Here is a 14,635-nt window from a genome sequence, read left to right on the forward strand (position 1 = left end):
TATGCATTTTCCCTCCATGGCCGAGAATAATGACGCATTTACAGTTGCGTCTAACGTTAGTATGTCAGTTATCCAGTCCTTCGTGAAAGCAACGTGAATTAGGCTTTTAGGCCTATGTTGCCAACGTCTTTACATAGTGCACGTTAAATCATCGAGATGCACCCGTTTCTAAGGCCCCACAGGATCCGGACACCAGATTCAGGCCTCAAGTCTCCTGAACTGCTCCGAGAGATGCAGCCCCGCCCGCATCCCTGACCTTTCCCTTACTTCTTGTCAAGCAGCGCGGTGCCCGGCTAGGCCTGGCCTGCTTGCCAAGAATATGTTATGCCTACAGTTATCTGTTCGGCTCCCCGTCTTCACATTCCTAGCTAACGAACAGCATAAACATATCCATCTACAGTCTAGTCTTTGTCTCCATGTAAGTAAATTACTGAATCAGTATCCATAGAAGATCCATAGTCCATGCAATACATGAAGAAATATATGCACACACTAGCCTTTAGTGACAAGCAGCCTTTGCCCTGATGACTTTTAGAATCAAGCAACATATACTCTAAACACAAGATATCCGATACGCTATAGGTACAGGTCGTTCTGACATTCCAGACTTCAGTCTCCTCTACTAGTGCTAGAAGTCAGCGCCCCCCCAGCTCTCCCCAGTTACACGTCATGACTCGTTTGCGCGCACTAGTAGGTTAAAGGTTCCAGCTGCCCATGAAACCCCCTCTGTGTCCACCCACTTATGACACTTCTGTGACGTCTACATCACACACCTCCGTGTACGCCCTGTGCACGCCTTCTTTTCACGCCCATATGTTCTTATCTTTCCTTTTTCACTTGTTACGCCTACTGTATTCAATGCAACTGTACTGTTCTACTATATATATTGTATGATGTTAGTGAAATATTGAGATTGTCCCTTCCTGAACCTTAGTAGGTGATGGAACACGATGTCCATTGGCTCGAGCCACTTAATTAAAGCCCGTATGACTCAGATACCACGGACTCTGCCTCTCATTTATTGAGCTATCCTTTTCATTTAATGCATAGAAAAATAGTACCAGTAATTTATTTATTTACCACATATGGAGGGGGTTTCATGGGCAGCTGGAACCTTTAACCTACTGGTGCGCGCAAAACGAGTCATGACGTGTAACTGGGGAGGGCTGGGGAGCGCTGACTTCTAGCACTAGTAGAGGAGACTGAAGTCTGGGATGTCAGAACGACCTGTACCTATAGCGTATCTGATATCTTGTGTTTGGAGTACATGTTGCTTGATTCTAAAAGTCATCAGGGCAAAGGCTACTTGTCACTAAAGGCTAGTGTATGCATATATTTCTTCATGTATTGCGTGAGCTATGGGTCTTCTATGGATACTAATTCAGTAAATCACTTGCATGGAGACAGAAGGACTAGACTGTAAATGGATATGTTTATCCTGTTCGTTAGCTAGGAATGTGAATCCGGGGAGCTGAACAGATAACTGTAGGCATAACATATTCTTGGCAGGCCAGGCCAGGCCGAGCCGGGCACCGCGTTGCTTGGCAGGAAGTAAGGGAAGGGTCAGGGATGCGGGCGGGGCTGCATCTCTCGGAGTGGTTCAGGAGGCTTGAGGCCTGGATCTCGTGTCCGGGCCCTGCTGAGCCTTAGAAACGGGTGCATCTCGATGATTTAACGTGCACAATGTAAAAACGTTGGCAACATAGGCCTAAAAGCCTAATTCACGTTGCTTTCACGGAGGACTGGATAACTGACATACTAACGGTGGACGCAACTGTAAATGCGTCTTTATTTTCGGCCATGGAAAGATAATGCATGGAGGTCATGCATATATATTACATGTTGGGGAACACGTAGGGACACATAACAGGGCAAAATTCAATTTTCCTCAACATGGTGGTGAAAGCCTTCTTGGAACCACCGAAGGGAACGGACCCGAGAGAATACGTTGGCCTTCCACCTATAACTGGACATCACAAATGTGGGACCTGCAGAACCTGTGACCTAAGCCAGGAAGGGAATTACTTTATGCACAATAACAGATCTTACAAATTGCCATACTTCACCAACTGCAACAGCACAAATCTGATATATGCTATACTTTGCCCTTGTGCCAAAATCTACGTGGACCAGACAACGCAGAAAGTAAAAGCTAGGATCTTGCAACACATGAGCCGTATAAGGAGCAAAACACTAGGGGCCCCCTTGGTTGAACACTACATTACACACAACCACACACCCGACGATATGAAATGGTGGGTTTTGGAAAAGTTCCAATCAATCATAACTTTATGCGACAATTAAGTCATAAAAGTATTTCATAAAACATCCAATATTTACAAGTAAAAGCAGTAAGATAAATACCAAAGTACATTTATATAAATATATTAAAAATATAATTAAACTTCCACAAGACACCTGCAGAGTATGATCATTACATAAACACAAGTCTATAATTTTTAAAATCGAACAATTTCTCCTGTGTTATTTGATAATCCATTCAGTTGAAGCTAATCTAGGGCGGTAAACAAAAAGCATCATTACCTATGCAGAACTACTGCTTGGAGCGAATAACCCAAGCCCATTTCAAGAACTTGGCTACAGCTATAGCAATAGGGGGACTTGGGTCTGTGGCTAAGATTCTCAATGCCTCCCTATATCTGCGTGTTCCAATTAATCGGCATATAGGTTTCACCCACTTTTTTCGAGGTGCAGCATAGTTGGGACAAAAAAACAAGATCTGGCTTTCAGATTCTTGCTGGTCCCTGCACCACGGGCACTTATTGTCATCAGTTGTTCCTGCCCATTGTTCTGTAAACACCTTTATTGGGAGAGTGCCTATCCTAAATTGAAAATAAAGCTTACGATCAATCGGGTTCTCTATAGCATCCCAGTATGGTTCCATCATTGGTCGAGCTTTGTATTCAACAAATCTACCTGTAAGATGAGGAGAGACCTTTTGCAAATGTTGTTGTAATAGTCATCTCCCAGTAGCTGGCTTTCAAAAGCTTCTTAGAGGGAAATACTGCATTTGCGGTGTCATCCCACAGTTCTCTCATTCCTAATCTTAGTAACAGGGATTTAATTTCCTTCAGCCAAGTTATTTTTTGGAAGGAGTCTATTTCAATAATATCTTTTAGACCCTGAGCGTAATGCAAAAGTTCCTCAGTGGTCCATATTCTGTGCCAATACAATAATGGACGCAGGGTAGCTAGGTCTTTAACTACTTTCCTCCCAAAATCCCACATCAGTGGTCCTAATAGAGTACTTTGCGCGACACCTATGGCTTTTCTCAAGAACTCATTTTCTGCCAATGTCGGGCTTCTCGAATACCCATAATTCGGAACTGTAGAGGACCGAGCTTAATACCTTCGTACCATATATCTTGAGAAATGGACTTCTAGATTTCGTTATTGAGTTCTTGAACTTTTTCAGGAGGAGACCCGACTGCTGCTGGTGCTTTAGTACAGCCTGATCAAGTTGGCTATTCTAGCGCATGTCCCTCTGCAGGGTCACCCCCAGATAAGTAAAGGCATCAACCTGCTCTAGTGGGCAATTATCTATATCCATGCTTCCTCTGTATGGTTTAAAGGACTTGGAGGGTTTACGATCATTAAGGGCCATAAACATTGTTTTTGCAGTCTTTATTTCCAGTCCGTGCGAACGACAACATTCTCCAAACCGACAGAGTGCCCGCTGAAGGCCACTCGGTGTCTTGGAGACTATCAAGGTGTCGTCCGCAAACATGAGGATTGGGACACGATTACCCGCCATCACAGGGGCATCGGTTGGTTCGAGGGAGAGGTAGTCCGCCTCCCTGTTCACGAAGAGTGAGAACAGGGTGGGTGTCATGACATCCCTGCCGCACTCCCCGCTCAACTGGGAAGGTTTCCGTCACCTCTTAGCCCCCACCGGACCCGGGCGAAGTTGTCCTCGTGCAAACGCACAGTCAGCAATTCCGGGGCCATACCCAGTTCCTCCAGGACTCGCCACAGTTTTTGGCGTGGCACCAGGTCGAAGGCCACCCTCAAGTCCACGAACACTGCATACAATGTCCCTTTCCCAAAGACCACCATCCTCCAATAGAGGATAACAAACCGAAATACCTGGTCAATCGTACTAGTCTTGGGGCGAAAACCGGCCTGGAGTGGGCTCAAGAAGTTATTGTCCTCCATCCAGGCCTGAATTTTCCCCAAGACAAGACAGCCCATAATCTTCTGAATAGAGTCTATAAGGCTGATAGGCCTATAATTGCCTGCTTGAACCTGGTCCCCTTTCTTATACACAGGCACAATTTCTGCTCCCTTCCAGGAGTGGGAGACAACCATCCCTTGGGCTATAGCATTTACTAAATAGAAAATGCATTTCCGCCAACGTTGCCTATCGTTTAAAAACACGTCGGCAGGAATACAGTCCATTCCCGGGGCTCGTCCCTCAGTTACTCAGTCTAATGCCCTATCTACGTCCCCTAGACTATCACCGCTACTACATGCGTATTGCGGCCCAAAATATTTAACCCACGAATCTTTGGCAACATTGTTCTGCGGGCAATCCTGACACTCATCCCTATCCAATTAAAAAATGTCCCAGAAGGATTTCGAGTCTTTAGCTGCACACACTTCCTTGGGTTGCCTCCATTTACCCTCTTCACATGCCTTTTTTGCAATGGCCTGAGTTTTCCTGTAGTTACCACGTGCCGCTCTTACTTTAATAGAATCCCTTGCTTTTAATGCAAGGCTCAACTCGACACGTGATTGCCATCAGGCGGCATTATACCAGCTCTCAGGTTTCTTTCTTTGCTTGTTCCGAGCTGAGCCTGATTTACAAAAATATTTCCGGAGCTTAGCAAATAGATTAGTATGGGTATCCAGAAGGGAGGGATTCATTACCCCATTGAGTGCACCTGTCTCCAGGATTTCCAGTGCCCCGTCGACTTCGCTCCTAATAGCAGTCAAGGCATCTGCATTCTTGGTGACATTACACCACTTAAGGTGGCGTTCATCATTCGTCAGGGCGATTTCGACGCCCCATGCGCCCTGGGTTACTACTCCCCCTCCCTCTAGGCCCAACCTAAATTGTGAAGTCAAAAGGATTGTTGTCACTCTCAATGCGGTTTTTCACCTCCATATCCACAAGAGTGCCAAATTTCTAAATGGACAAGAAAATAATCTATTCGGCTAGACCTTAGACCGTTATCGTAAGTTCTAGCTCCATTCCTGTCCAAAGTTGTTCGGCCGTTAGCTGCCCTTAGCTGGTTTCCAAGACATAGCCCTTTTAGTTGCATTGCGGCCTCTGACCATCTATTTATGGGCTCCAACTCAAGTTCAGGGACCCCCCCACCTGGAGTTTCCTCCTCCGTTAGACTCAAGTCCTCGTGCCCTAGTGGCTCAAAAGTCGTATTAAAATCCCCCGCTATCAAGGGCAATACATCACTTGGTAAAGCCTCAATTATGGCTTCTAAGGCTGTTACCACTTTCGATTTCTTTCCACCAGGTAGACCCCTTGCATAGACATTAAATATAGCAATGTTTTGGGTAGCAGAGAAGGTAAGGCGCACTACAAGAATGTCACAATTTTGGACAGGAAGAGGCTGAATCTTACAGTTTATGACAGCCGGGACATAGAAATTAAGATGACCCACCCTGTGTACTGGCTCAAAAGTCCAAGTCTCTTGGAAGAGACAGATATCAAAGTTATCAATAAAATCTGCCCAGTCTGGCGAGGCCACCTTCGATCCCATACTAGCCAGATTCCATGACATCAATGATGTCAAGCATATTTCACTGGGAAGGCTATTAATATACTCAGCCCCCTCAGTGTAGGGAACTTGACATGGCAGTACATCCAATTCAAAATTTGGTTGGTGGTTTTCCCTTCTCAGTACCTGGGGCAATAGGTCATCTTCAGCCTTCTCTGTGAGAGCTACACTCCTTTCATTTGGGCCAGTTATAATTGACCTAAAACTCAATCTGTCACACGCCAGACTGTCATTCTCAACCAGTGGATCTATACTCCCACATTCATAAAGTTGCTGTCAATCGCAATTCTCCAGCCCCGATAGGACATCAAACCTATTAGATAACATTATGTTCCCTGGGGCCCTCCATTCCATTAGCCTCCCGTTTGGGAATTTTCCCCTGTTCATGGAATAGGCTGGTGCATAAAAATGAGACCGTGGTAGCGATAAAATTGGGGATGCTGTATCCCCAGGTGGCCAGTTACAAATATATTTGACAGCATTTCTATCACTAAAATTAATAATTATGCAATCCCCTACGGTGGACTTTGGCTGTTTCCCCACCCACCCAACTCTTCTAGCGAAGAGGATTTCTGCACTCATGGGATGGTAGTGAACGATTATTGTTAAGCCAGAAAATACACTTATTCTTTAGGTCCATATACGTTTCCTTTTTCCCCTGATTCAGTGGAGGGACCCCTGCCAAAACTACCACATAAGGAGATGATTCTGGGGGGAGCTCTATAGTTGGTAGACCAGCTACAATATGGGCAGGAACTTGTTTCTGGGTCACAGGTCCACTAGGCACTGTTAGCTGTATCCTATCCTTGTGTACTGGTTGTTCTGCCACTATCGGATTAAGTGGAATGGATTCAGAACAGTGCTCCAAAGATTCAGACAAACCAGCATGATCACTCATTTTACAGGGTGCTTTAGGGTCAATAACTACTGCACTTGGACCTGGGACACTAGACTGCTTACTGTTCATCCCAATGACACGATTCACCCCCCTCGCCTGTACTGATGCAATTGAAAGTTCAAGGCACACAAGTCTAGATTCAATGGAGTCCAGTCTGTCACACAATGGGAGGCAGGCCCTCTTAATACACTAATTTTGTCCAGAATGATGGGCCCATCTGGCTTTGTATTTCATCCCTATCGCATGATGGAAAAATATCCCCATCGGTAGCTAGTTGTGTTGTGGCGGTAGTAGGAAGAGGCTGATATCGGAGTCTCTTTAGGTAAAGCCTCATTAGACAAAGTCTCTTTCCTTATTTTTGCTCATCTCCCAGAAATTTGTGCTTGGGCCCCAGTGCGCTTCCTTTTGGTTGTCGGTCCCAATGACTGTTGAGGTCCGTCCGCTTTAACGTTACTGCTAGCTGACCGGGTCTTAATATTGGGCGAATGCACAGACTCTGCCGTAATACGGGAGTTGGTCACAGGTCTCGTGTCCATTTAGATAGTGGGACAATCTGTCTGGCATATTAAAGGCCCCTCAGGATGTAATGTTGGACATCTCTCTCCCTCCCCCGGGGATGATGTTAAGTCATAGGTGTTAGGCTGTTGGGGGTCTGGGGACTGGGCTTAAGCCAGACTGCCCATTGAAGAGCTCTTGTCGAAGGCAATGTCCAGAGATAATCTCTTTTCTGTTAACTCAATGTCCCGGGCTAAAGCTGTAGATACTCTTACCAGAAAATTGTCCAGAGTACCCATTAATGACCCTCCAGTAGATTTCCTAATATGACCACCCGTGGTAGGTGAGGCAGACATGGTACGGCAGAAAATAGCTCAGTTGGTAAATAAATCCACAACAGTACCAAGCAATACAAGGAAACACAGCCTCTCACTGACCTTAATTAATGATGTTAGAGAGGTGGCCCGTCCCGTCCTTGACCGTACTAGAACGGGCTAAAACGGGCTAAAACGGGCCCGCCCTTGGCCCGGCTGGTCCCGCGAAGCGGGGCACTGCGCTTGTTAAATGCGCCTCCTGGCGCTGCTGCTACGTGGGTAGAGCGCGCCGCCTGCTGAGGCTGCCGGGAATTGCTGTCCCGGGGCGGCGGCGCGGGTAGTGGCATCCGGTGAATCCTGGCGGTGGCGGCAAAAGGTAGGGCTCTCACTCCCTACTGAAAAGCTCCCCCGCTTCACCGGCTGTTGCGCTTGTTAAATGCGCCTCCTGGCACTGCTGTGGCGTGGGTAGAGCGCGCCGCCGCTGAGGCTGCCGGGAATTGCAGTCCCGGGGCAGCGGCGCGGGTAGTAGCGTCCGGTGACTCCTGGCGGTGGCGGCAAAAGGTAGGGCTCTCACTCCCTACTGAAAAGCTCCCCTGCTTCGCCAGCCGCTGCGCTTGTTAAATGCGCCTCCTGGCGCTGCTGCGGCGTGGGTAGAGCGCGCCGCCGCTGAGGCTGCCGGGAATTGTAGTCCCGGGGCGGCGGCGCGGGTAGTGGCGTCCGGTGACTCCTGGCAGTGGCGGCAAAAGGTAGGGCTCTCACTCCCTACTTGGAAAAGTTCCATGCCAATCCTAGCGGTGGTTCAATCACGCGTTCTATGAACTATAAAGAATGCCGATGGATACATTCGCTCAACTCATTGCAGAATGGGTTGAATGAGACCGAGGAAATTACCAGACAAATGGGGCAGTTATAATTACAACATAACTGTTGAATCTGGGTAGTTTATGGGTATGCTTTGATCGGGCCTACATAATACCATTTAGATTGGCTCCACTTTTTCCATACCCTTAACGTGCTATACCACCCAGCACAACCTAGACTGAGAACACTGACAAACACGTTGACAGATGTTAGCAACATTAGGCACACTGACCTCGGTCAGGGATTACCATAGTTTATGTATTCTAAATATTATACAGGTCTGCATGGCCTGCCTAATTCTTGTGCCTGCTTAATTTTGAATTGTTGTGCCTTCGCCTAATGAATTATTGTATGCCGAGTTTTTATCTAACAAACATATTCCCAAAAGCAATGTAAAATTAGATATTATAATGAACACTGAGTAATTGTAACTGTGTACTTAATATGCATTAATATGTAGTTCGCCCACGAGGTTGATGCTATGTAATAAATGCAACAGTAACGACACACCCCCTCGTACAATCAACCACAAATTGACATGTCGCGCTGGGTCATCTACATTCCTGTGCTTACTCTTGTCTTTTGTACGCCGCGTTTCCTTCCGCTGCGGCAGTGTTCCCACCAAACCGCATATGTCGTACTGACGCTTTGCAGACTGGAATTGGCTACACAGCCCACACTGTTCGTTGTAATGTTATGAAAGCCATTGTCGCGATGCATCCCCCGGTCCAAATAGCCCCCCACTCATTAGGAAATCCCTCGAGTCATGCAGTGAGGTTTGACGTTGAAAGGGTTGCCTAGCGACCCGCTGTGCGTCAGCGCCGATAGCCCCCTCGCGCTTGACATACCGGCTTTAACTAGTTCAGGATTTCTCACGCCGTCATCCACGCCGTGAACCCGGACAGAGCACTTCCCGCCACCGGGCCGAGCAGCTGCGGATCCTGTTGGACCGCACTTGGAATACTTTAAGTAACCGAAGGATTCCGTTTATAAATTAAGGTAAACGGATTAGGAATACCAGCGAATTAGCTTTATTAATTTAGTTTCTCTATGCAAAGCTAATCACTGCCCCTCACCTCTCTAGAAACTGCTGATATCTTTATCAGTGAAAACGCTTGATGCCACACGCTTAGCGAAGGGATCCTGACGACAGATTGGGATTCTACAAATTAATTTGAGGCAAGCGTCATGAACGCGGTCACTAGTTAACTGTCAAGCTCTTCACGATTTATTGGGAGGACCTAAATAGGCCAATACTCTCTTTAACAGAACTCGACAGTAAGGGAGTTTTTTAGCCATTGATCGCCTAGCTGCAAACATTGAACACCAAAGGAGAGCCCGGCTGGGCCTACTTTGAGGTGAGTAGTCACCGCTGTGCACTAATCGCAGTTGTTGATTAAAATGTCTGAATCCAAACCTGACAATTACCTTTTCAATCATTAGGCTGCCACACGTACCCCTACCTTCACTCAGTCCTGATGAAGACCCTCGCAGACGCTACACTCGCGCTACACTCGGGTTGAAACGTTGACAAACAGAACTGTGGATCATCTTTCCAAGTATTCTGTATTTGAGACGGACTAGTGTGGTCTATAGAACACTCTGTGACTTTGCAATACTGGCCACGCTCCCCTTTCCCATTCCCCTCCCTGTTACCTGAACTTGGCATTGTACATATTGTATATTACACTTGCACAAAATTTCACAGAGCACCAATTGTCACTAATTTTCACTTTGTGCACCACTGTATAAAGCGGACAGCCTTTTATACTTCTAAGATGAGTACTTATAAATGAATACAATTTATAAAGTATTTTGCAATACTACAGAAGGTTTGGATTCCTTTTCTTACCTGTAATTGTGTTCGCTTTGATTTACTCATCTTGCAATGAATGAATATATTGTGTAAAATGTTAGAAAAAGTGAAGAAATATAGTGCATCCGAATGAACCAACTGTTTATAATTCACCAGGAAGTACAAAGCAGTCCAGAGTCTTGGCGCTTATCCTTCTGCGGCGCGAATGAGCGCCCTGGTGCACTGGAGCCAAGAGGGCCTTTCTGATTTTCTTTCTCTTCTTGGACTTTGTGTTCCTTTCGAGCTCAGAGATCGGGGAAGGCCGGATAACTTTCCTTTTTTAGTTTTTTTAAAACATCTTTATTTTCATTTGTTATTTTTTAAACAGTGACATAATAAAACATTATTAACCATATTGCATAGGGGGATAGGGGCATGATAAAGTACATAGTAAACAATATATACTTTTACAAAGTCAGCTGTGAATAACGAGTATAGAGCAGCATGACTGAGGCTTGTGCATTAATTATTCGTACATCTGCGTCTGATAATCGGGTTTGATGGTGAACACATATGTGGTCCATACATAAATAGGTTGCGTTCTGCCTGCTTTGTGAGTTGCCCTGCCCCCAAGAAAGTTGTTTGTCTGTTCACCCGTGGGACACACATTATGCTGTTCTATATCATATGTCTCAGTGTAACATATTATAATGCAAACGTGATACAATTTTCACTTTTAACCAAAGAAAGCAAATAAAGATAGAAAAGAATAGATCACAAAAGAGCCATCATTTAGCCTTCGCGGCTGGGTCATAGTAATCTGACGAGGGGTCAGTGTTTTCGCACTTAGTTTATAACCTATCCATCTCTGTCCAGCCTCCCCCTCTGCCCTGGTATTCGTAATGTTCAATTAGGTCTGTCCTATTATTGATGCTTTGCACCTCCTACCTTCTTGTTTATAGGCCTGGCAGTGTTGTACCAAGTGCAGGGTCAGGTTGTGAGGGCAGCTGTGGTCTGTTGTCCAGATTTTCAATGTCTGCACGTGGGGAGCTGGACACACTGACCCTGTCCACGTATTTTAGTTCCACAAGTATTGTATCCCAATATTGAGCAATCGGTTATTTGCGCAGCCCCGCTATTTCCTCCCTGTGTAACGACATGCTTACAGCTTGAGCCCATATTACAAGTGAATTATTCCAGCTGTTCAGTACTGGAGGTTGAGCGCGCTTCCAGCTCTTTGTTATTAAGCGTTTGGCTACTATGAGGCCCAAATCAGTGTATCTTGCCGTGACCGTGTGTTTTTTTGGACTAGGGTAAAAGACAAGTATGCCCGGACAACTTTTGTTTGTTGTCAATAGAGCCAATACATCTGTTGTTTCCTCTCAGTCAGTCCGCCTTGGGGTGTCTGTTGCCTTCACAGATGTGTACACTAACCCTGGGCGAAGTGCTACGCTAGCATAGTTTGCGCTACTACGCGAATTGCACGTAGCACAGTGCAAACGCGCATAGCAGTAATTTTTTGCTTGCTCGTGGTCCTCAACGTCAAGTTGGCGACCGTGAGCGAGCAAAATGAAATCCTGGCAAGGCTTTTTCCTCGTTCTCTATCAGCAACATCAAGTTGCCAATCACGAGCGTGGAAAATAAACCTCCCGGAGATATTCTCAACGCAGGAAGGTCAGACTTCTCATTGTGAGTGGTCACGTATGCTCACGACCGCTCACTATGAGAAACTACCAGTCCCCGTTGAGAAAGCTGCCGCTCGAGTAGAAATCTACTCGAGCAGCAGAAAACGAACACTTGCACTGTGCAAGATGCAGTTTGCACTGATTGCACAGTGCTGGATGCTTGTCCGCACTGTGCAATCAGTGCGGACAGCATTTTGAACAGTGCACTATGCAGTTCGCGTAGAGCAGTTCGCATAGCTACGCGTAACATAATACATGTGTACACACATGTATTGATCGAGCTCCGCCCCTGTGCACGAGTACTGCTCCGTCTCATGGTTTTATCATGTCTGTAGCCGCTTCGGAAATTAACACAGCGCCAAACGCCCATGGACACTGAGTAGTTTATCAGTGTATTGCGGTGCACCGTCACTTAATATCATTTGCATACAAAGGTCACACGAGCAGGTCTTTAATTATAGTGTATATGGTTGCACCTCCCTTGTTCTAATAACCTTTTTACAATGAAACTATTAATTTGAAGCAGAGTCGCACCTACAAGTTCACATTTATCTTTCTTTGACGGTCATCTGTTTACTATCTATGTGTGTGTGTTGTACTATATTGGAATTTGACCATCAAGTGATTAAAGTCACACTTGTTTTCCAAAGAGGATCTGGTTGCCACTTCGAGTTTTGCGCCAAGGGGGAGGTGCCATATGTTTACTTGAAATCACAGGTGAGCCTTCTCAGTGTTGGTTTCATGTTTTATCTATAGCACTTCCCCAGCCTCCCTATGTCTACCCTAAGGATGTGTGTCTCTTGGAGTAGTGTGATCTGAATTTTGTAGCAGCGCAGATAGGAGAAAACCCTGTACCTCTTAGGGTCGCTGCACAGGCCTCGAACATTCCATAACACCAGAGAAAATGCAATAGAAATCGTGTCCATAGACATCCGGTTTGCCAGATGGGGGCTCACCTCCCTTCCATAGGCCCAAGGCCCCCAGTAGTTTAAGTGTCAGTCCTTAAGGCCATCAGCTGCCAATCCAGGGCTATACCCACAACTGCAGAACCCAGATCTTGTCTCCTATTCACCCACCCCCTCCCTCTGGGTAGGGGACAATCTCACCACAAATCTTGGCTCAGAAAGGTGTAACACTATCTCCTCCACCCTCATGAGTGATTGTGCGATTATCTAACACCAAACCACCCTCCCAAACAGATAAACATTTCAAACACTAGAAAGAAAAGCACGTTGTGCAAGGACCCTCAGAGCTATGAACTTGCAAGCAGTCATCGACCAGCTCAGGTCAAACCTGTAGGGTCTGAAAAACTGGGAATATGGAGAATACTTGCCAGTCTTGGAGGGTGCCAGTCCTTTCTAACCTGAGAGAGGGGGATACGTCCTCCCGAAGCTAAACAAACAATACCTAGAGTATCCCTCCTGAGTTTACTGCATTGGCGCAATGAGCCGAAGTGCTCGCCACACCTACCCTCCACTCTACGTGGAGTGAGGAAGGAAAAAGTATTTTTTTTATATGTAAGCCTCACACACTCTATTAGTGTCATGCTTCATCATTGGGTTCACCCTGACCCCTAAATGTCAGGATGAGCTTAAACGTAATTCAGGGAGGTCTTAAGATAGGAGACTAGGGAGCATAACTATTAGATAAAAATCCCTCATCCACTCCAAGGTATCCCTTTATTTGCGGAGCAGATTGGGACAGTTAAAAAAAAAAAAAAAGTATGGAAGGGGACTGTAGTATTAAATGACCCTGACTCAACCAACATGTTTCATCCCTGCTCTGACAGGCCTAAAAAGGTCCTGGACTTACATCATGGTAGATTAATATGTGGAACACTCAACCAGTGACACAGCTATTTGCATGAGTAAATATTCATGTGTAGCATGCAAGTACACATCGCAAGCCCTGGCAGGTATATACTTGCCGCTCTTGATACGACCCATCATCTGAAAGCTTTTGACCCCACGGGGACAGGTGGTTAAAGGGATGGCCCATAGTCAAACCTTCATCAAGGGTCCCTCCCAGCAACTTCATGTACTCTGCCCCCCTCTCCCCGGCATGTGGTTGTATCAAGAGCAACCTTTCAGAGTTAGGGTGAACCCGATGATGAAGCAGGACACTAATAGAGTGCGTGAGGGTTACATATAAAAAAGGATTGATTTTCCTTCCCGACTCCAAGTAGAGTGGAGTCTAGGTGTGGCGAGCACTCCATCTCTTTGCGCCAGTGCCGTAAGTCAGGAGGCAAACTCTAAGTCTTGTTTGTTCAAACCTGTAGGGTACCAACCCAGTCTGGTGCCGACACCACCAGCTCTGACCTTCCTCAGAACATGTGGCCTCACCCCTTTGGTGGGGAAGCTAATATGCAGGGGATAGGGTGACTCAAGCCCACTTTTCCAACAGACCAGTCTTTCAAATGGATGCCACAGTGCGCAGCAGAAAGCAACTCTGCCTCTGCCACCAGATTTAGGTCAGCCAATCGATCATATGAGGATGCAGGTAGGGTGGTTCCAGAGAGTGGGAGAGCGAGACATTCGGACACAATTTAACTAATGCAATAACTGAGCTGAGCAGTGGACTCGCAGGTGGATGCACAGGACACGTCGCTGGATTCACCCCCCTAACTTTGCGGACGATAGTCCAGGGACACGGATGGGAGGGTACCACCTACTTCTCCTGGGGAAGGGGCATTGGGTTTTTGGGACGGGGTATCACAAGTCGCATCACCCACTCACTCCACCAGGTTTGGGCTGAAACATCCGATCTATGACGAAGGGACGATGAGGGCGAGGAGGGGGGCGAATAGAGAAAGGAAACATATTGCGAATG

At 46.4% G+C, this 14,635-nt stretch overlaps 1 protein-coding gene across 3 annotated transcripts in view; it reads right to left on the reverse strand.

Moving 5' to 3' along the window:
• The window catches only part of LOC144773609 (transient receptor potential cation channel subfamily M member 2-like), a 1,291,174-nt gene that overhangs the window by 881,482 nt on the left and 395,057 nt on the right, over nucleotides 1–14,635 (reverse strand). Inside the window, exon 1 of one of the 3 annotated variants that reach the window (XM_078658752.1) lies at nucleotides 8,900–9,072. The exons of the other annotated variants lie outside the window; for them this stretch is intronic. Within the exon in view, the coding sequence (XP_078514878.1) occupies nucleotides 8,900–9,046 (147 nt within the window). The 5' untranslated portion in view covers nucleotides 9,047–9,072. Of the gene's footprint in view, nucleotides 1–8,899; nucleotides 9,073–14,635 lie in introns of those variants that run through there. 3 annotated transcript variants of the gene reach the window in all.

Source organism: Lissotriton helveticus, chromosome 8 (genome assembly GCF_964261635.1).
Source record: "Lissotriton helveticus chromosome 8, aLisHel1.1, whole genome shotgun sequence".
Classification (NCBI taxonomy): Eukaryota; Metazoa; Chordata; class Amphibia; order Caudata; family Salamandridae; genus Lissotriton; species Lissotriton helveticus.